This window comes from Malaclemys terrapin, chromosome 9 (genome assembly GCF_027887155.1).
Source record: "Malaclemys terrapin pileata isolate rMalTer1 chromosome 9, rMalTer1.hap1, whole genome shotgun sequence".
Taxonomy (NCBI): domain Eukaryota; kingdom Metazoa; phylum Chordata; order Testudines; family Emydidae; genus Malaclemys; species Malaclemys terrapin.
In genome coordinates, this window is record NC_071513.1 from 88,605,423 (window position 1) to 88,629,690 (window position 24,268).

Sequence of the window (24,268 nt, forward strand, 5' to 3'; positions counted from 1 at the left end):
TAAAGAAAATGAAGTGATATGGATTGGTGTTGTGCAAGCTTCCTTCCTGAACCAATATTAGCAGTGTACCTAGTCCTGTTTCCCAACAGCCTCAGCAATTTTAAAATATATGTTAATTAGATGTCACAGTTGGGATGTAAAGAAATGCTCACTGGGATGCCTGTCACATATTTTAGCTTTATTTGAGATTTAAACCAGATTTGACAGATTACCCGTGTAATTTGTCAGCAACATGAGTGTAATCCCAGTGCAGCACCTTGCCTTTCATCTTTATTTATTTTTATTTTTTTTAAACAAACGGCTACTTTTGGGTCCTTTGTTTTGTCTTTGATTTAATAACAGAAGTGTGGCTTAGTATCTTACTCAAAGTTTAATGATTGATCACACATTTCAAAAAAGTTTGCTCTGAGATTGAAATGGAAAACAGGAAAGCTCCCTTTTTTTATGGTATGATTTAAAATGCCATTGACCTAAAGCACCCACATAATTTTCTTTTACTTCTTACATCTAGTGTATATTCTTTAATTATAGGGAAACAGGTTACACATTTTTTGTTCACATACAAGCAGACAAACTAACAGATGTAAACTATTTATTGAATATTTGCCACCAATATTGTTAAATACATAGTCTTGCAGTTTTTCGCTTTCAAGTTAAAATGTCAGAAATAGAACACCAAATATTTACAATTCTTATAAGGAATGTTACATAATGACACATTAAGGCGTAAATTCTTTTGGCTTATAATTCTGAAAAGAATGATAATAGCAAAGAGTGATGCAAAATCTTCATCGTGAGATTATGATTAAGCTACGTTTTACAAAAATATGGTGTAAGATGGCAATAATCCCATTCGAAATCCTGCATTAGGTCCCTTCAAGAGGGACTGATAATTTATACAGTCAAAACTTTAAAATTTACATATAAAGGTATCCTATCCACCATTGAAAAGTACAACTCTCAACATATACAGTTTTCAGGCCACAGTTTTGAAGGTTTGGAGTATCAAGTTGGTTTGATGAATTAGTCGGTTGGCACTTACGAACACATTTATTGCCCTGTTATAAGAAAAAAACATATTTCAACACCAAGAACAGTTTCAGACAAATATAGACTGCTTTAAAATGCTTATGCAATAAATTTTAGTACCAAATCTGGATAACTACATGCATCCTGGCTCAGCAAAACCTCACAGTGAAGCACATTCAGATGTTTTGCAGTATAGCAGCCTCCATTCAATTTACAGCTGGTGACTAGGTATCACAGTCTTGCATGCCTTACCCATGCAAAGAACACTAGCAACTGATGGTAGGATCTTCAATACTTTTGGCTCCTGAAAATTTAGTTTAAAAACCCAAAGCTAGCTAGAGAAGAGTGGAACAGTGGTGAGCACTTACAAGTCCAGCTGAAGTTAACAAGAGTGGATGTTGACTAATTTGCCATTTTCTCCCTCATCCCCATACAACAGGGCAACTATACTGTGTTGCTTCAGCATTGCTCAGTTATCTTTAACTTAAAAAAAAGACCAAGAATGAGGTCAACACAGATGGGATTTTTCACCTCCTAATCCTTACTTGTCAGACTGCTGTCATTTTGTTTGCTTTATTGTTGCACTTTTTCTGGTGTCTTTTCAAAAGTCTTGCTTTGGGCCCTGGCCAGTTTTAGGCAGGTTATATCATTTCTTGCATCCCAACATAGTCAGTAATTCAAGTCTCAGATGGGATCTCATGCAGTATTTTTCAGACTCTCCAAATCCTAGCACTAGCTCTTCCATGCTTTAAGATTATCAGATGAAAGGCACCACAGAAGTGTAAATTATTAGTGTGTGTTTGTTCTGATAGCTTTTGTTAATCATCATCATTCCAGGTTTCTAGTTTCCCATGCTAATTTTGCCCTTCTATCACTTGTGTAAACCTGTTACTTTCAAATGTATTTTACCATGCATATTATGGCGTATTCCTATACTAGAAGACCCTTTCAAAGCTGAATACAATCATTAGCAAATTGCTGCATCTTATTTATACCTCCTGACTGATGTCTGATTATTATAGGAAGATAGCTATTTATCCAGTTTGTTGGTGTTCTTCACATTCCTAGTACAGACTTAAGAACGATTCTATTCAGAACTACACTTTTAACCCTCAAACATCAAGGCCCTGCACTGCAGTCACCATCTTCAGGCTGGTGACAGACATTTTGGGGGAATACTGTCAATGCCACTCTTAGCATCTGGTTCAAATACAAAGATTCCCTGCAACCACAATGGAATACCAAGAGTGATTCTCCCCTTCCTCCTAAGGTAGTTGAAACACCATATAGTTCACCACAAATATCTTTCAGCTCTTGCATAAAACATATTGTGGACTCTGCATGAATATTAAAGATTCCATGCACTTGTGTCAATGTGTATTATGAGATAAATATTGGCCAAACATCTCGATATCTCTATACGATCTAATCAACTGTAGAAATTTGCTGCTATGTCCTTGACCAAAATTTCTCCTCTTCTCCTATTGGTCTGCTGACTACATCTAACTGGTGCTTATATTATCTGAAAAGTAATTTGAGACATTGCAGTATGAAGGAAATTTTCTAAATATGAACTATCAGGGTCCTGCATCATTTTGGCATTTCTACCATTGATTTCAAAGGGAGCAGGGGAGGTGATCACTTGTGGTTTGAGGACAATATCCCTCATATAATGGTGCAATGTCTCCACAATGCTCTCAGCCTTTGTTGACTTTGACACAACGGAATGGAAAATGAAAGCTGGCTCTCCTGCATGGAGACAGACAAGCAATACCAGTAGGCTGCAGATTCCGCCTGCCTCCAAGACATGTATTAGACTATGAAATCAGATCTTCTTCCATAACAGTAAGTGACAGTGAAATACCATGGCACAAGTGGATTCCAAAACACAAAAAGACATGAACCTTGATTAAATGCTCCCCCCCCGCCTTTTTTTTTTTTTTTTAAAGATGAAAAATTAGAAGGCACATAAAAAAAAATGTAGACATCTATATTCAAACTGCCATTCACAAACCACCAGTTATAAACATTAAACATCTGTGCAGATTTTTAGTTGGCTTACCTTACTATTGTCCTGTTCTCATAGCTATATATATTATAGAAAGTGAATCACAATATTCAAAATTACACACCTGATTACTTTGTCTTGATGTTTAAGTATTCATGGGTTTATTCTCCCTTTACAGACACACGGAGAAATGAAGATAGACAAATGCCACGACCATGAGAGCCCATGTAATTTAACACCACATAAAAGGGAACACACACATTTATTGTTGTGAAGCTGCATTCAAAAGCATACTTACTTTCCATCTTTAAAATAGGTTTTCAGAGTATCACTGAAACTTTTGGAGTATTTTACAAACTCTTTCTTTTGGTGCTCAAGTGCCTAAAAATATACAAATCCACAATTAAATAAAAAAAAAAATCTCATTCAATACCTTTACAGAACAACATACTTATAGTAACTAATCAGTAACAAGCTACAAAGGACTAGGGAGCAAAAACAAAAAGATTGAATTAAAGCCATGCAGATCCAGGAATTCAAAACATTTTGAAATGAAAAAGGTAAGTGATAATGGAATTTAAGTTTCTTGTCAGACATTTCCAGAAAATGACACATTATACTTTAATATAATATTTTTTAAAATTATACAACACTGACACATCTAAACATATTAAAAACCCATGCATACTGGAAGAAATAAATAGAAAAAAAGTACATGGCCTTAGTGACAGATTTGAATTGGTTACACTGCTTTATCTTTTCTTTTCATGTACACTTCCTTCTGACTCACTAAATGACTAGCTAAATTCTACCACTGACCCTTACACTATAAGAACGAAAGATCTTTCATATTTATATGTAGCAGTAATAATACAATACTACATGCAAATCTTAATTCACATACCCTCCGGTTCTGGTATTGATATTTCTTGAAGACATTATTTACTGTGTCAAGAAGTTCTTTTATTGCACTGGCGATGTCCCTATTTGATAAAAAACAAACAAAAAAACACACATAACATTTTAAGTTAGCCTAATTTAATGCTGAATTTTAATAACTTCCAGGAAAAAATCATATTTGATACTTATTTTTAAAGTATTTTATAGAAATAATGTAGATATGATGCAGCAAGATCAAATGCAAAGAACTAATCAGATTATATAGTACTTAAATCCAAATTAAGTTTAATGTGCTCCTTATACTCTGAAAGCTAGCATCTGCCCAATAATATGGAAACCTATGTTAAACAATACTATATACTCGCTTGTTTTAACAGTAAGAATCAAACTATGTCTTCAGTATGCACAAACAGCTCCTAGCAATTTAAGGGGTAGTTGCGTGTATGGATCTAATAGCAGAATTAGATCCTTAATGCTTGTTCCAAATATGAAAAAAATAAAAATCATCCATTACGTACCTTATACTTAGGATACCAAGGGACTCAAAACAGTTTGGGATTCCTTGTAGCTTCCCCAATCACACCAAAAAAAATTAAACTACCTGGCAGAAAATGTTTACATCCAGTCCCTTTGAAAGCAATTTGATGCCACTAACCCACACGTAGGACTAATGTGTACAACAGTATCTAGTTTTGCAGGATTTAAAATCAATTTGAAACAAGAACAGCTAGCATCTCTCTTATTGTATTAACAGTGGTCAGAAGAGAGGAGTTACTGTGTTGTACCATTTTCTTTATATCAAAACTCTACAATAGTGTGCACTGTTTTATAAACACCATTATATAAAATGCCAAAAATTACACTCTATATGCAATTTCACTACTATCTTACCAAAATTAAAAATTGCATTTCAGGATGTTTATAATCCCATTTCCTAGTCACTGAGCAGAATGCAGAGATCTAGGTACTCTTCTGATAGAGTGCTACAGGCTATTTCCTGCTTGAGAAATAGCTGACACTTTGTATCACTGTATCAGTCCAGAACAGTGAATCCAGAGTTCATTGAAAGTAACCCAACTAATCAAGATTGAGTTTTTGCATAGATATGACATCTTTGTCTGACCCTTTTTGTTTCATGTTTAACATTAGCTGTTTTCAGTTATATAACTGCTCCCCTTAGCTTGTGAATTTCAAGCAAACCCAAGCTGTATTGTTGGGACACGAACATGTCTTCCTTCACCCCCACCCCCTTTTATAAAAAGCAAAGGCACTGCCTCAACCCTTTTATTGAAATGTCAAGCTCAAAAAGTGAAGACTGCCACGCTGTAAGATAAGCACTTGGGAAAAACAAATGAAACCCACATATGTAATAGAAATAGAAATTGAGAATCATTAACCAATATAGTAAGCCAATGCTGTTTATAAAGCCAGGAGTTTTCAGCCAGTACAGTACAAAAGGACTTAAAAGTAGCAGTACAAACATGGGCATGTATAAGCCAATCAGCATTAAGAAAATTTTACCCCTTCATCCATCAGTATCCACTACGTACACATATACTATAGTAAGTTGTGTTGGTGTCAGGGAAGAAAACTATTGACATTTAGATACAATAGTACATTTACCTGGATACATGATATTACAACCTGTATGGAAAGCCTCAAAACCAATAAAATTCAGTTGTAAGATTTATACATTATGTATTACACAAACCCCTCTAAAATCTCTCACCAGCCAGTATTGCCCCATCTGTGCATTCAAAATCCCCATTAAAAAAAACCAAAAAGCAAGTAGTTGAAATATAAAGTGTACAGATTAAATAGCATTATATCATCATATTAAGTGAACCATGTAACTATAGATTCAACCATTCTCAAATAAGCTGCATCTTGTACTAAGTTAACAACTGGTAGCACATATAGCATTATTATTATAATATTTCATGGACATTAACTAACTTACCCACACAACGGATGAGTGACTTGCCTAAGACCACAGAACAAATCAATGTCATGGTAGTAACACTGTTAGTCTCATGCAATTATTTACTACCTAAATAATCAATCCTGTCCTATATTTATTAGTATTGTGATTTATATTTTACTTCTATGACACAGTCTATGCGTAAGTGGAATATTGTAAAGGTATTTATCACACATTACAACAGAACTATTTTTTAAATGTATAAGCAAGATTAGTTTCCATGATCATGAAAAGTCAAACTACAACCAAAGTCCTATTTAGCTACAAAACAAGTGCAGCACAAGCAAAAGTAGTACAAAGTATCTTAATGCATCAGCACGTCTTCCACATGCTACACAGAGATGCAATGTATGCTCCCCAACTCCTGCTTCCAGTTGGCAATAGATAGAGCCAGGCACCAGTCATGCTCTCTGAACAGGCTGGTCCATTCCTCTAGAGGAACACAGTACTGCCAAAAGCTCAAGGAGCACTGAAAGTACCATATCACAACACATATAATAGTATCTTAATATCCAAGTCAAGGCTTCCAGCTTGATCTGCAGATAAATACAGAATGCAGCACTTACTTGATTGTCTGAAGAAATCTCACTCTATCGTTGATCTCATCGGGAATCTTACTGAGAATCTGTTTAAGTGCTCGTGCCTTTTCATTTAGGTCTTGGAATTCTGGCTCTGGCCTTTCAATCATATACTCTGATAGGCAAAATAAATAAATAAATAAATACAAGAAACTATTACTTACCCTCAAGTATATTTCTAGTGACACTGTGGATATTGCTATTCATAAAGTTCCATCAGTACTTCAAAGTTCTATTTTAAAAGATGTACAAAGACAAGCATTATGCATGTGCAATGGATTTCTATATTGATAGAAGCACAGTCTGTTTGTTATAAATGCCTTTACTTGATTTTATCCACTCAATTCAAAAAATCCAGAACATTCATTATTTTAATGTAATTTACAAAAAACATAATGCAGGGAAGATCCACTGAACGGAATGACTGCATTGTGCTAATCCAATACAGTATGAAAAAAGTTTACCAAATGGAGTGAAACCCTCTTACAGTGAATTCCTGGTTCTATGGGGAAAATCCCCCCACCATATTAGAAAGAACATTTTGCCTCCCAACTTGTAGAAAAGACAGATTTCATGCTATACTGAGTGAATAACATGCACTGTACATTCTAATAATTTATCATTTTCACTGCAGAGGTAAATTATGCTTTTAGAATTACAGAGTATAATAAATATGAAAGTTAAATTACTACGTCCAATAAAATACCCATGCCACCATAAGTGCTCATTATAATAGGGCTTTTACTATATTGAAACAGGATTTGTAAAAAAAAACGCTCACTAAAATGAAATCTGTCCCGAAAAATAAAACTGACAGATTTTCTATGCTAATTTTCAAATTTAATGCAACATTTGTCTCTGAAAAACAGCATCAAAAGGTAGGCTTATACCCATCAATATCAAAGAACATGGGTTTAAATGCAATTCCCACCTCCCATTCCCAGAGACGATAAATACCTTCTACATCATCTGCGGCCATACGCAGAAGAGACTCCGTAAAGTTCACTTCTACACTTTTTTTCTCCAGAATTTTCATAATGATGTCTTGTGTGAGACCTGGATTTTCTTTTTCAGCCTATATTATAAAGAACATTTTGATTAAGAAATATTTAGGACTTGAGTGACATTTTAAAGCATAAAGCTAGATTTCAATGGGACAACAGATTGTACATACAAAATCAAATTATTAGGGACTAGAGAAGTTGAATAGACTCATAACAGCAGACCACTTTGTAAAGTATTCTTCCACGATCGCATCAATGTTTCTTGAACTACTGAAGAGTTTTTGCATCAGCAATTTTTCCCAATAAGTCGTTTCACCCATTTCCATGAAAAGTATTTATGGGTATCTCACACTCCCCCTTTACCTGGTTTTACCCTCTGAATAAAAATTGAAAACATTAAATTATATTGACATAGCAGGCGAGAAGACATTTTATATATTTCTACTTAATTCCTCTCAACTATACTTTTTTCAGATTATACAGATATTGTGATTTTCAATTTGTCCTCATAACTCTCACATATCACCAGTATTACTTTTTCATAGCTTTTCAAATGCTTCAGTGTTTCTTCTAATGGAGTGTCAGTAACAGAAGATGACACTCTTTGCAGGTGTTACAACAGATCTGCATAATCCAATAACTGGCTTCATACATGGCTATTGCTCCTTCGTGTATTTTAATTATTTTCCACTACTCATGTTTACTTTAGTCCCTACCACCTACTATTACAATATATTCCCTTTATAAAGAGATTTTGTTACTTAAATTCAATAATCCTTAAATGTAAATATTCATTTAGTTGCACTAAACACAAAAACATTATTACCCCTTGGGTCGAACACAATATTTCACTCTCCCACATGTCAAATATAAATCCAAAATAAATCTTTTGTTTAAAATATTTTCAAAATCATTACCACATAATATTCAAACATCTTACAAGAACATAGTCCTAAGAAACAAAGTAAACACAAAGCAGAACCCCCTAAAAAGGTGAAAAACAAAAAATTAGAGATGTTTTTACACTAAATTGTTGTTGTAAGCATAACATTAATTCTATTTTTATCCATGTAATCAATAAAAGGTCTCTATATACTGTTAAATTATCAGTTTTATTTTGAACTCAGTTCTCTCACCAGCAGCCTAGATATGTACTATTTTCTTATTATACAAGTCAACTGTCATAATGTTTTCCTGTCATACATTTGGATTTAATTTTTTCCATCCATCTACCAATTATTCCATCCACCTTCACTGATGACTTCCTCCTCTTAGTTTTTGAATTACATGGATAGTATATCTCAACTGTCTGATTTTATTCCAGTCATGTCATGTTTGAGTCTCACAACAGCATGTTGCACTATACTGCACTGATAGTAAGTGAAAACTTCTTATCCAAAACTCCATTCCAGTATCAGAGTTCATAGCTTTGTACTCATATACCAGCTTGGATTTAATTAGAACTCAAGAAAAAATACCTGGAAAGCTTTTAGACTGGAACACAGAGAGAAAAAAAGATTATTTCGCTGTAATACTGTTTCTCTGAATCCATCATCTTGCAAGATTTTCACGGTTACATCTTAACGGTTTTGTTTTGTTTTGTTGTTTTTTGGGACCCTTGCGTGCAGTTGTAATCCTCAGGTTTGCTGGTGAGGAGACAGAGCACTTTGGTATTAAAGCTACCCTAATAGGTTTACAAGATGAAGCCAAGACTGCATCAACATTGGCAATGCTGGCACCGAATCTCAGTACTCAATAGACTTGGCTGATGGGCTTTAGCTTTGAGGATTTTACTCTTCAAAGCATTCTGGACCAACCTCAGTACTGGACTCAAAGAGTCTCCTAGGGAATGCCTCAAAGAGAGCCTGAAGGTACTCCCCCATTTCTTTAGCGTTTTACGTGACATCTACAGACATATGTGGGCCTTCTGTACATCAGGGCTGACTCAGAGGAAGTCAGAGCAAACAAACATGGTCACTAGCTTTTTGACATTGGTCTGTCGTGCACTAACAAGGTTGGAACCCATGATCCATCTTCCTTTCTCAGAGGCCTTACTTAAAATAAAGAAAAAAGAAGCACCAGTACGTTGTGCCTTTAAGGGCATTGAGGAAAGCACTGAACCAACATATATAGAACAAGTGCTGAGACAGGTATAGAACAAGGCGTTGAGATGGAAGGCGTTGAGATGCCTAACAAATCTGATGCCAGAGCATCTAGACTCAAGTGCTGATAGACAGAGAACAATGCTGACACTGGAGCATTGTACATTTAGTAGAGAATGCTGAAGTAGCGCTGAGGCTCTGACCAAAAGAAAAAAATGCATGTTAGAACACCAAAAAAATGCCAGTGACTCCTGGCACCAAGAATTTTTTTTTAAAAAAGGTATCAAATCACCTGATGAAAAGGCTTCAAAAATACAACCACCATACCAGACCTGGCTGAAAGTCAGGGTTACTGCAGGTGGACAGCCAATAAGACATTGTTGGGATCCCATGAAAAGGTGGAAAAATGACCAGCTCAAGACCAGTGTCCTGTAAGGAGCTCCTTCTCCAACCATGGTCAAGAAGAAACTGATTGGAACATTTGGAGGGCAGCTTTTATACTCCATAGAGTACCTAGTTCATGCTCTACCTTGTTACTGCTACCCACAGGATCAGAGAACTTTAAAAGCTAGTGAACTACCAGTCTCACATTAAAGAGCTAAGACTCTGAAGTGAAAATCCTCACAGAATGGACTCTTTAGAGAATATGAATTAGATTTCTCAGGATAGTCGGTATAAATAGAGACTTATCAAATGCTATTACTTCCACTGTATATTTTTTAAATGATTGCCAATTACAAGGGACCGCAAACAGCATTCTGTAAAGCAGAGCACATTCTAAGCCCTATATCAAGTGAAGTATCTCACTATTCAGTTGTATTTTTTGAGATAATACTTTCATGATATATTTGCTGCTAACAAGCAATAGCAATGGTATTGTAACAATGTGCTGTGCCTCTAAGGGTATGTCTACACTGCACACTAAGCCCAGGCTGTGTCTCAAGACCCTCTTCTGTCCGCACACAAATCGATTTGACTGCTTATTGCTATGGTTTTATTTAGCACTACATAACATATATAGTTATTTACAGAAAAGACAGAAAGGCCCTGCCCAGAAGTGTTTGTAGTTTAATGCCTCCACTATAATCACTGCAATTTCCCCTCTCCATATACATACTTGTTTAATCAGGAAATTCCAGAATGTCATTCTAAAATACATCTACAGCCCCAGTGAGAGAGCAGCTTAACTTCAATGAAGTCAAACCAAGGCAACAATGAAAACTGTACTGCAATAAAAGTTGTCTCATTGATGAAAATTGGTCTTTAGGCCACTAGATATCAGTGTTTTAGAGCAGAAATCAAGTACTATTTATAATCTACGTAGGCACCAGGTGCTTGAGATGCAAGTGATGTGACTCACCAACAGTTCCTCTTATATTTCAGCACAATATGATGACACCAGAAACAGAATCTTAATCTATGTTCAGAAGGATCTAACACCTAGTTTGCAGAAGCTAGCTAAGGAAATGTGCCCCTGATTCTATCAAATTTAAATTATGCTTGTGTATTAATAGTTTGATTAATGCATTTAAGACCAAGCCCAACCGCAGAGTTGGAATTTCAAGAAGGTAATGAACTTCCTGCATTTCTGGCTCCATCCTGGAACTCGTGCCCCCTCCCACACCACAAACCCCTGCCTCAGCCCAGAGCCCCCTCCCATACTCCAAACTTCTCTGCTCCATCCCTAGTCCCCTCCTGTACCCCAAACCCCTCATCCCTGGCCCCACCTCAGAGCCCGCACACTCAGCCAGAGCCCTCAGCCCCAATTTTGTGAGCATTCATGGCCCACCATGCAATTTCCATACCCAGATGTGGCCCTCAGGCCAAAAAGTTTGCCGACCCCTGCCCTAGCAGGTTTCTAGGACTCCGGTCCTGAGGGCTTACTGACCCAAGTCAGACTGATTTGGGTGTGGGCAGAAGTGGGGCTTAAGTCAGAGCCCAGGCTTAGTGTGCAGTGCAGACATACCCTTAGAGGCACAGCACAGAATCTCAGGCCTACCACACAAGGAATTTGTTTTAAGTTTCAACATTGTTTTTCCTCCTTATCCCAGGCAAGATTTCATCTGTATAATCTATAAAAGCAGTAAAATTAACTAGCCTAGAGCCAGTTTACCTCCTGTCATTTGTGGGGGTTGGGGGGAGAAGAGAACTACATACAGAGAAGAAGGAAAACTCAAGAGGCTCCTTGCAGAATTTCCACTGAAATGATTTACTGGAGACAGAGTTTGTCTGTCTTAGGCAATGAGCAGAGTGCTCAGAACCTACAATCCACCCATCTCCTACTGTTCATTTAATGTGAAGTAGCAGTTGACAGTAAGTCTATACTAATGATGATTTTTACAAGCATCTTCTAAGGTTTTTACTATCAAAAGTGCTTAATATCAGTACATTTAGCAATTACACAAAATAACTCCATCTCCCCCATGAGTCCAGTACAGAATAACACAAACTTTTAAAACCAATCATACAAGTTTGAGACAGCCCAATCCATTAGCCTTTCCAAAGAAGTGGAAGCTGGGTACTCTCCTTGTAGGCCACTTGATTCTTACCAAATACTGCTTCTAAAACAAGATGGCACAAAGGGAAAATAGAGCAATAAAGCTGAAAACACATTTCTTTTAAACATTTATTTATAGTGTTTTTGAGTGACACACACAACTTTTAATCATTCTTTATTAGTTTCTCACCTTAATAAAAGCTGCTCTCAGGGTCTGAGCTGCAGATAGATTTACTCGCTCTAGCTGCAATGAAAGTTTAGAATTATTAGTAACATGAATTTCATCAGAACAAGAAATGTCAGTAGTTACCTTTGAGCTTCTGTTTGGCCTTTTCTGCCATAATGAGGAAGGACAGAACAAACAAGAGGCACTCAGTGGGTGGTCTCAATTGAGGGACAGAGGCTTGGAAATCCAACCACTGAGAAGAGAAGATTTTGCTCACTGTGGTCCCAAAATAAGCTTTAAAACCTGTAATGCTAATGGATAAGGCAGGAGTGTTGATTCTCCACTGTGCGCTCCTGAACTCAGAGAATTTGACCCAAAGACAGAAGGAGTTTGACCAAAACCCAGAGCCCCATGAACAAGTCTAAATTATTGCCAGTATTTGCAGGAAGAGACATGGCCCAGATTGGGGAAAAGATGTCTCAGTTCAGAACTAACATTAATCTTACAATATAGGAAGTTACATTTTAGATTAAAATTATCATCCAAAATGTTTTAATTGGGCCTTTATAAAAATAAAATATTCACTTTGTATAAAGCAAGTTTTCTGCCAACCTCAAGGACATCACCTCAGCTGAATCCAGTCCATACTGGGAAGATAATGGGATATGTCAAATCAGTAAAACTGGGTTGCATATTGTTATTTAAAACAAAATTAAGTATTAGCACATATTGCTGTCTTAGGAACTTGCAGAGTGTAAAAATTCATTTTGAATTGTGAACAATTATCACAAAGGACTGACAAAATTCAGCATACACATGAAGACTACAAAGTGTATCATGCAGTAGCAGGAATATGCATAATACTTAATCTTCTAGGGTAAACTATGCCAAGGAAAATGTTAGTCCTTTTCATCTTATTCAAACTAGAACTTTAAGAAGCAGCAAAAAGAACTAAGCTCAAATTACTCATGCCAGTAACAAGTTTTTTGTTGTTTGTTTTTTCTAAGTTTCAATTTGTGCATGTGTGTTGCCTATATTTATTTCTACCAGTGTTAACATTCTCCTAGGATCATTATTCCCTCAACAAGATAAGCCTTACCATTAATTGAGACCATAGAGTCACAGGACAAATACATACACTCACCAGTTTTACATTTTAGCCAGTTTAATTGTTGCAACAACATCTGCTTTCACAGATTTTGAGGCCAACAGGGAGCATTATGATAAACTTGTCTGACCTCTTACATAAGATAGGCCCAAAGAACTTCTACCAATAGCTTCTGCATCAAACCTGTATCTTCTGTTTGAGCTACAGAATACGTTAAGATATTTATCCATCGCATTCCCTAGGTGAATTGTTACAAAATAATTAGCCTCGAAGTTAAAAATTTGCTTCTTATTTTTAGTTTGAATTTATCTAGCTTCAGAGTCCAATCATTGGATCTCATCATTCCTGTTTCTGCTAGATTAAAGGGCTTCCCCTACTACTGGATCTCTTCTCCTATAGGTATTTATAGACTGTGTTCATGTCACTTCATAACCTTGGATAAATTAAAAAGGCTGACCTTATTAAGCCTCATGGGGGGGGGGGGGGGGAGGGATAGCTCAGTGGTTTGAGAATTGGCCTGCTAAACCCAGCGTTGTGAGTTCAATCCTTGAGGGGGCCACTTAGGGATCTGGGGCAAAATCAGTACTTGGTCCTGCTAGTGAAGGCAGGGGGCTGGACTCGATGACCTTTCAGGGTCCCTTCCAGTTCTAGGAGATAGGTATATCTCCATATATTATTATTATTTAAGCCATGTTTTGAGCTCTCAAATCTTCCTTGTAGCTTTCTTCTGAACCCTCCCAATTTTTCAATATCCTTTTTCAAGCGTGGACTCCAGAATTGGACATAGTATTCCACCAAGTCTCACTAATACCATGTACAGAGGTTATATATCACATCTCTCTTTCCCTCATTAAGCCTTCAAGGATCATGTTCATCCTCTTAGCTACAGTATCACAATGGGAACTCATTCAACTGTCATCTACCATGACCACTAAGTTCTTTTCAGTGTAGCTACATTCCAGAATAGTCTCCCATCCTGTAAGACCTATGTTCTTAGATTTATAACCTTGCATTGGGCTGTATTAAAACAAATGTTCAAATGGGCCCACCTTTCCAAGTGATCCAGGTCAGTCCATATAACTGATCTGTTTCTATCTCATTTTTCACTCCAATTTTTGTGTCACCTACAAATTTTACCAGTAATGATTTTATCCTTTTTTCTAGATCATCGATAAAGATACTAATTAGTAATGATTCAAAACAGATCATTGCTGGACTCCACTAGAAACACCATATCCCTGAGATGACAATTCCCCATTTAGTTTACAATCAGTTAACCAATTTTCAATCTATTGAATATGGGCTTCATTAATTTTGAATGGTGCTTCTTTTTCTTTAAAAAAAAAAAATCAGAATACCACATGGAACTAAGTCAAAGAAGGGAAAGTACATTATCAATCACATTTGTGATCACATCAATAAATACTAAGTTTATCCAACAAGACCTCTTTTCCATAAACCATGTTGATTAGCATTATTTATGCTACTACCCTTTATTTCTTTACTGATTGTCCCATATCAGCCTATGATTCTGCCTGGGATCAATGTCATCCTAACTGGCCTCGTTACCCAGGAATGCCATAGAACCTTTTAAAATATCGTTATGACTTTAGGGAAGTTCTAGAGAACTGGAATAAAGTTAATGATACAAGATTTATTAAAAATCAAAGAGTTCCTTGGCCAATTCTTTTAATACTCCTGAATGGAATTTCTCTGATTCTACAGAAGTTAGTGTTTTTAACTTTAACAACTGCAGTTTAATACCCTGCCTAGTTACTGATGGACTAGAAAGTATGTCTAACTTTGATAATTCAGCACTCACTTTGCCACATTTCTGGATTAGCCCTGTATTCAGAGTTAAATTTCCCACCTATGCAACATTTGCAGATAACCTTTGCTGTCAATACAGTGACCTTAAGGCACATCTTGAATATAAAACAATTGAAGTGATCCATGAATTACCTGCTATTTCTACTCTGATCTTACAGGAAAGTGTCTGTTCATCCACCATTTTCCACACACAGTTTTAAAATTTTACTCTGATTAAAAGATCAGTGATGTACTACAGCAGGGGTGGCCAACCTGTGCCTGAGAAGGAGCCTGTATTTACCAATGTACATTGCCAAAGAGCCACAGTCATGTCAGCAGCCCCCATCCGCTCCCCCCTCCTCCTGCCTGCCAGCAGCCCTGCTGATCAGCGCCTCCCCTTCCTCCCCGTGACCTTCCCCTCCCGCAAGGCCCTGTCCCTTCCCACTCCCTCACGCGGCCTGCAGTAGACTCTGGGGCGGTGAGGAGAGGAGGGAGGGCAGGGCAGGCTTGGGGGAGGGGGTGGGAAGGGACAGGGCCTTGGGGGAAGGGCATGTGGCAGAGGCAGGGGTTGAGCAGTGAGCACCTCCCAGCACATTAGAAAATTGGCACCTGTAGTTCCAGCCCTGGAGTCGGTGCCTATGCAAGGAGCCACATATTAACTTCTGAAGAGTCGCAAGTGGCTCTGGAGCCAGAGGTTGGCCACCCCTGCACTACAGTGATCAGTCATGAAACTGATTACCACTATCTATTTCAGGTTCCCACCACTTAAACATAGCAAAAAATCTAATTTTATAATCAGTAATCAAACCATTTAGGTGTTCAGCTTTGCTTCGAGTACCACAAAATGCACAGATTTCTAGCACCACGAGATCATTTTCTTTTAATTTAAAATTATATTTTGCTGTTAAATCACATCTTTACTTCCCAAGTCACAAACTGAGGCATTGAAATAATTGTCCCAATTGAACAGTATTCTCTAAAATAGGTATTACTTTACACGGACAGGTTGCATCCCACTCTTTCCTCATTTCTAAAATTGGAGGGGGAGGGGAGAAATCAACTGCTACTTTAAATTTACGTTTTTTATACTTGCAGCCTGATCTCTCTCTCTCAAGGTCCTCCTTCTCTCTGAAAAACCAGAGTTAAGGAAAAGAAAAAAAAAAAGGGCAAAAAAGAAAAAAACCAAATTGTTGAAAATTATGTTAAAGGTTACTGATGGCTTTCAAGGATAAGAAGGATGAAGAAATACAAAAAAAGAATGTATGGTAAACGTTGGACTTGAGGGCCTGGTAGGACATCCTTGCATATCAAGGCAAACAGCATGTATTAGTGTGCCACTTGCCTTTTGGTTTTAGGTACCTCCAAGTCAGAACAGAGTATTACACTATGAACAGGACAACATAGCTTACCTCATTAAAAACAGGATACATAACGGCATAGAGTGGCATGGAAACCATAGAAGTGGTCTCTGCTTCATTCTTCATCTCTTCCATTGTCATCCTCATTCAAAGATCCACTTCTCAAGAAAAATGCTATAAAAGCAAAGACTCCTCATTCACTGAAGTGGTTCTTCTTTTCCCTCGTTGTGCAAGAATACTTAAAGGACTTGAAAAATAAATTGCCCTGTGAGGGAAGGGAAAATACATATTATAAACACTGAACTACTGCCACAATTTTCAGATGAAAAGTTACTACAAACGGTTTCAAGTAGCATGATAATTAGAGGAAAAAAAAAAAACATTACGTTCACAAGAAAAGAATCCCTCAGTGAATGGGATTTCTACTTAATGAAGTTCTAAAATTTTAAGTCACTGTAGCCCATCCAAGAATTTGTTTTGATAAGCAAGGCACGAATGGAAAGGCTACAGCTTTATCTCAAGTTCTCATACACAACTTTTATTGAAAAAAGTACCGAAAAGGAGAAAGAATTAATTCTTCCCTTATAGTGTTCACATTGGAAGCTCTCACCACCACTAGTGAGCAGAAACATAAGATTTTTAATAATATAATTCACATATGTAAAATGCATACTTTTAAAGTGATATGTTTTATAAACCTGAAATGGCAATACATATTTAAAGATGTACAATTACTATAAATAATAGAAATACAAACATACAATCAAATTTTAATCTAGACACCTATGTATCTAGTTTCATTTTCAATAGAATCCTAATAATCACTCATTAAAAGATACAATCAATCATTATTACAGGCTTCCTCTGACTAGCTCAGTTCTCAATATGACATCTTGCCTTTAAATAAACAGAAATCTTATGTCTTGTTCCTACTCAGGGTGTGTCAGCAACTATGTTAGCTCAATGGAAAATAGTTGTTCCAGTAACTGAATCTGGTACTTAGAAGTTCTCCACCCTACCCAACTCATCTAACTTGGAGATCTGCATCTGAGCACTGTATTGAAAGGGAAATACTCATATATCTACTTTATCTGGTTCATGAGAAACCCACATGATAAAACTAAATACCTGTACCATATTATCCAACTTCAGGATTTATCTGAGAAAGGGTGTTTTATTCAAACATCAAATCTGTAACAAATATTAAGGGATTTTTAAATATAGAATTAAGTAAGGGAATTCATTCTTTAATGGTCTTATTACACGTCAACGGATCAGTCCATTTTTCTTACTCATCTGTCACTTTGTCTCATATTCTGGTTTCTATCAACCATGATAACCCCATTTCAAAGTTAATTAGGGCTGCATGTTAACTGTTTTAGAATATGGGTGTTGATATAATAATAACGTTTTCTATCTATCTATATTTCTCTCTTAATATTCCAACAGGAAAGGTTGACTACAGAATGACAGTAAGAATCTCAATGCTATTCATTGCAGAATCGTTGCATACCGCCTTTATCACCTAACTTTGCATGCCTTACTTTTGTGTTATAAAATCTTATTAATGCAGGATCATGCAACATTTTATATTAAACAACTTATTTTTAGGAGGGACATCATCTGAAAAGGTGTTGAATCTCTTCTGTCAGCATAGCTATCTCTACACCAGGGTTTTTGCCAATATAACTGTGTCAGCTAGGAGATGAGTTTTTTTCCACACCCCCTGACCAACACAACTGTGGGCAACAAAACTTTGTAGTGTAGAAGTGGCCTTAGTGACTGATCTGAGGGAAATGGCAAGCAGAAGCTGGCAGTTGTAGACTGCCTGAGACACAAGGAAGGTTGACAAGCACACTGCATTCAAACCAGCTCACCACTGGCTTTTTGCATGGAGAATGCATGCTCACGCTTAAGTGTAAGCTGTGCTGCATAGCCAATGCATATACCGTGTATGGGGTAAAGGAGGATCTCAATTATATCTAAAGAAAGGGACTCTCAACACATATGTAGAGGATGAACAGGATACATACAGTGCAATTTCCAGATGCTGAATGTGAAAACAGTACAAAGACTCCAGATGTCTGCCTCCTCCAAGCATTAAACCAGTGTGCATTCAAGCCTGTATTCCAGTCCCTCTACTGACTCAATCTGCTTCTGCTGCCAGTTCAAAGACTTGATTCTAACTTTTAAAGTTGTTAATGGATCAGATCTCAGCTACAGTAGAGACTATCTCCGTGTTCATGAGCAACCAAGAGAGCTACATTCCTCTGGTACAATGAAGATCACAAAGCACAGAATCAAGCAGGTGAATAGGAGATAAGGCACTCCCAGTTGAGGGGATTTAGCTGAGGAACAAACTTCCAGAGGATATTAGAATAACCCAGACAGTGATCATATTCAGGATATGCTACAAGACTGTCTTGATAAAAGCTTTTCCACAATTACATTTAAACCAGTAATCCCAGCCTCCCTAAAATAAAATAAAAAACCTAACCCACGTAGAGCTTCCTATTCCCAAAAAAGAATAGCCAAAGAATCTAAGAAGTCACTTAGGGATTACCTATGCCCATCTAAAAGGACAAGTACTTAGAATGGTAATGAGGATTCACAGGACAACGCATGTAGTATATGTGGTGGTAGTAGTCGTCTACGGCTCATAATAATGGAAATGAAGTAGGATGGGAAATCTCTGGCACCCCCTGGGAACCCACTTCAGTGACAAGCACAGCTACCATGAAGCTCATGGAAATTCTAGATTTCCAACAGAGTTCAGATTCTTTTTTGTTTGAATTTACAAAAAACTTAGAGCATTGCCTCCACAGTGGACCTTACTATATATTCTTATTATACATATAAGCATACATACATCTATACCTATACAAACACAACTATTCTAATCCGTAGGTGAATTTGCCAAAAATTAAACATACAGTCAAGTCAGAAGTAAAATCAGCAGGTTATCCTTACTCCAAAACCAGGAAAATAGCCTACTACAACAACAAAAATCAAGTCCTAACAATACCATCGCAAACAGCTGCCTTTATTGTGCTGCTCCCACCCCAAAATCCTGGATAACTAGAGAGGCATTACAGCATACCTTGAAGATTAACAAAATGAAGTTATTCAGACTGCAGGACTAAAGGGAAGGGGGAAAAAAGGCATGCTCCAAAACTGAGAGCTCCTCACAAAAAAATGTCTGCCCCAGCTCCCACTCCTTTATACAGAGGAGTGTCAACACAAGCACCAAACCAACACCTTAAACTCCACCTGAAAATCAAGAAGAATTCAGTGCATATCACAAAGCACTGATGTCATGTGTTCCATACAAGATACACCACTTGAGACTCAGGTTGCTGCATCCTGCTAGTTGACAGTGTTCAGTGCATCTTAAAAGGTAACCCCATGTATAGCAAAACTGTAACCTTAAAGTGACAAAGGCAAGGATTACAGTAGCAAGGTCCATAGCCAAACAAAATGGTCCAACTCATAGCTAAGCAAAGATGGAGGGGAAATGTCTTCCTAAACATTCAATTAGTGGGTATTAGTGACGAAGTGGGTATTCACCCACAAAAGCTTATGCTCCAATACATGTGTTAGTCTATGAGGTGCCACAGGACTCTTTGTTGCTGTTTACAGTTCCAGACTAACAGGCTACCCCTCTGATTCCTAAACATTGTTACCATCAACTCCAGTTTGCAAGATCTACTAACGAACATAATATCTCAATTCTCAGTAAGAGAAACATGATACTTTTTGAATTGTCTTCTGGCCGCTTCCCTCAAATTACCAGCATTGCCTTGGTCTTACCCTGATTGAACTTCAGCAGCTTATTTTCATCCATGCTCCAAACATTAAGCTAAGCAGTGGCAGTTTAGAGCTGTATGTCATCAGCGTACTGAAAACACCATATACCATACACCGCCTCAATAATCTTCCCAAGTGGGTGGAACCCTGTGGAATTCTACATGATAGCACCCTGGGGTATGGAAAAGCAGTTGCCTGACATCACGTTTTAGAAAAATCCAGAAAAAAATGAGGCTATATCTCATCAACTCCTCATGATTAACTGTATCAAAAGCAGCACGTATTAATCAGCATGCAGACAAATCTTCATCTATCACCAGCAGGAGTTCTCCCAATACCACCAGTGCAGTCTCAGGTCAAGATCACCTGAGGCATCTAGGTACTCAGAATTGTCTCACCATAACCTTCTCTATAATATTTTCCAAAAATGGAAGATTAGACATCAGACAATAATATAGTAGATTCCCAATGTCAAGTGTTGGTTTCTTGAGCAGACGCTGCATAACAATTTCCTCAGAGAAGCCACCATCCTACCTTGACGATTGGAAGCACTGCTAATCTGCAGCAAGTTCTTTCTCACTTTCTCTAGACAGAAAAAAGATAAGGGTTCAAAAAAGGTCAGGTTGAGGAACAATGAACCCCCAACATCCCTAGTACATCAGACTGCAACTGGCCTAAACTCAACTAAAAAAAAACTAGCATTTGTCCTGACTAGATCCTATCCTGCATTCATGGAATCAGGCAGTTTGGTCCTTACCTATTTTTATCTGCAGAGTAATCAGAAATTTCCTAACAAGAAGAGCTTGATTCAGTCACCAAGTGAAGACAGGTGGCAATGTTTGCGATTTGATGAAAAATAGTAAAATGTGGTTTGTTTTAATCATGTTCCAACTTTATGAGTAAAGTAACTTTATTTAAGTTTCTAAATAATTAACCAGCTCTGAACAAAATATAAACCACTATACTAAACAATTTTTTTGTTTATTTGTTTTAGGAAAAATTGTGACAAACCTAATGATCTGTTCACTTTTGAAGGATCTTTTCTTTTATTGAATGAAAATTTAGTTTAGGTAGAGCAAATGACCACTGAATGACATTATAAACCTGAAAAAAGAACAGGAGTACTTGTGGCACCTTAGAGACTAACAAATTTATTAGAACATAAGCTTTCGGCTGTAGCCCACGAAAGCTTATGCTCTAATAAATTTGTTAGTCTCTGAGGTGCCACAAGTACTCCTGTTCTTTTTGCGGATACAGACTAACATGGCTGCTACTCTGAAACCTAAACCTGATGAGATCAATAAAAGTTAAACCACTGTAACTTTGCCAGTCTAACTGGGCAAAAATAAAATAAAAACGGAATATGCACTCATTTGTATAGATTCTGGCCTCCCCTGCCTCACACACCAAGCAGTTTCATTTATCAGGGGACTAAAAGAATGTTATCAGAAAGTGAAATAATACCCCGTTAAAGTTTCAAAACTGGCTTGCCCAAACACTTTCCAAAAATAAAGAGCCACCTAAGCAGCGGCTATACTTGAGAAACTGTAATGGCAATAAGCTATTCCAAAAAAGTTGTATGTGTATAGCAAAACTGACAAAAACACAATCGGGTATTTTATAACCTTTCAGACATTATTATAGAGACATTTATATAGAAAACATATAGACAAGTAATTATAATTATAATTGGGTTTACTTGTGATAAAAATGCAACTGCATATTGGAAGTTAGGTACACTTCACTGTTGTGAATGTGGCTGAGTGCCACCATTTAAGAAGTTGTGCGAACAATTTACAGGAAACATGAAAATCTACCAGTCAGCTTCATTAAAACTGTTCTGAATCTCATCCGTTTTGCAATTCACTCCCATCTCCATACATTTTGAAATAGTGAACTTCAATGTGAGATTAGCACCTCAGACAGTCAAAAGGCAGATATATTAAAAATGGGCTGTGTTTATCTCTACCTGTCACTTACACAAGAAAGCCATCTTAAATTGGGCTCCAATTTTTGTACCTAACCAAATTAAAATGATTACAAAACCTAAAAGAATTAGCAAAGATCACTCCACCACTATTTAGTCAAGCAACAAATTATCGGCATGGATGCAATGCAACCACAGTAAGGAACATGGTGAAGGTGACAGTACTCATCAGTTCCTTTATCAAGTTCTCCCTCCCTATGCAGTCTCAGGAATTTGAACATAAAGCTATTGTTTCTATCCCAGTGATTTAATCAGATGCTTCTAGAAATTAAAATGCAGCATATATTTTAGAAACCATAATTAAAACTAAACTCAATGATACCACAACCCACCAAGTAAATTGATATTGTGAGGCTTAGACAAGGTGGTTATCTTTTATGGAAACAATGAGGAGTCCGGTGGCACCTTAAGGACTTACACATTTATTTGGGCATAAGCGTTCGTGGGTAAAAAACCCACTTCTTCAGATACCATTCTTATGCTCAAATAAATGTGTTAGTCTTTAAGGTGCCACCGGACTCCTCGTTTTTGTGGATACAAACTAACATGGCTACCCCTCTGATATCTTTTACTGGACCAACTTTGGCTGGTGAGAGAAACAAGCTTTTAAGCTGCACACAGCTCTTCTTCAGGTGAGCTTATTTCCTGTGATACGGAAGCAACACAGAGGCTTGGCCCTGATACTGTTAGGCTGGAGGAGGGAAGTCAACCAACCTTGACAGTCAGATGTGCTATTTAAAGGGACAGCCAGGTTACAAACTATTTGTTTTAAAATTTCCTTAAGTTCCTCTTCAATTATTAAACTGGAAAAACACATCAGCATTTATGCTGTTTACTTTTTGCATTTTATTCAACTTGGATAACAAATAGGTCAGTTTCACTTTCTGCTTCTCATGCACACTACTGCAAGACTGGAGTTACAAAGATTACAAAAGAAGTTATGAAGGACTCCCATCATTAGATTTAATAAATATTTTATAAAAATCTACATTTGTAAATCAAACCAACCCCCCCCTTTTAAAATATTACATGCCAAGGACACATAAGATACACACCCAGGCCAAGATTTTCACAAGTGAGGGAAGGTGCCCAACTTGCCATTCAGAAACTGCTAAATCCGAAAATCGGGCCCCCTTAAAGAGGTCTCAAAATGTGGGAGGAGGGGAAATAGCCACACAGCATCACTAGCCCCTTGGCCTCCGGCACGCAGAGGGGAGGCAGAGGTGAAGCCTTGCGATAGGGCCGAAGGGCAGCCTCTCAAGGCCCGGGTCTGGCTGTACACCTGCCAGCCGCTGGCTGACCCCCTCCGCCTGCTACTGTTTGCCGGGGCGGGGAGATGCCCGCCCCCACCCCTGGGATCCCAGACCCCTCCCCCATCCCAGGGCATTACCAGCCCCTCCCCCACAGCGGCTCCTGAACTGCCAGGCCCCAGAGACCGCCCCCGCCCCCGCCCCCCCGGAGACCCACAGCCCCTCTGAGTGAGGCCCTCAGCCGGGGCCCGCATTCTCCAAAGCGTCCTACGCCCCTAACGCAGCGTAGCCGCGAGGGAATCACCAGGCCCTAGGAAAACACACTAGTGACCCTGCCGGCCCGTGGGAGCCGAGCGCCTCCTCCCCACCCTCCGAAAAGGGGGCATACACAGTCCGGTACCTTACCTCCCCCCCCTCCCCTCGGGGACTTTAACGCTCTTCAGTGGGCTCCGCTACCCCGCCGGAAGTCCCTGCCGAGAAGGAAGCGTCCGCCGCTGTTACCACACACCAGGCGTTGTCCGGAACCAGCCCGCAGCCGCATGGGCCCCTGGGACCTGTAGTGCAGTTCCGACGAACTACAACGCCCACAAGGCAATGCGAGGGGGAGGGCGGGGGCGGGAGCGAGAAGAGTGAGAGGAGGAGCGGGTGGAGAGCTAGCCCAATCGGAGTGCCGGTCCGGAGGAG

At 38.1% G+C, this 24,268-nt stretch overlaps 1 protein-coding gene across 3 annotated transcripts; it reads right to left on the reverse strand.

Annotated features, from left to right (window-relative positions):
• Positions 1-575: 575 nt before the first annotated feature.
• Positions 576-24,081, reverse strand: PDCD10 (programmed cell death 10). Of its 3 annotated transcripts, XM_054039921.1 has the most exons (9): positions 23,990-24,007; positions 20,882-20,932; positions 16,592-16,805; positions 12,290-12,343; positions 7,454-7,571; positions 6,485-6,611; positions 3,942-4,020; positions 3,336-3,418; positions 576-1,058 (listed from the first exon to the last, which is right to left on the reverse strand). In XM_054039921.1, exons 3-9 carry the CDS (start codon positions 16,685-16,687, stop codon positions 977-979), a joined length of 639 nt encoding a protein of 212 aa, XP_053895896.1. In that variant the 5' UTR covers positions 16,688-16,805; positions 20,882-20,932; positions 23,990-24,007; the 3' UTR covers positions 576-976. The 3 variants fall into 3 exon arrangements, with proteins under 3 accessions (XP_053895896.1, XP_053895895.1, XP_053895897.1); XM_054039920.1 differs by lacking the exon at positions 20,882-20,932 and having other exon boundaries at positions 23,990-24,081; XM_054039922.1 differs by lacking the exons at positions 20,882-20,932; positions 23,990-24,007 and adding an exon at positions 23,390-23,494.
• Positions 24,082-24,268: the final 187 nt, after the last annotated feature.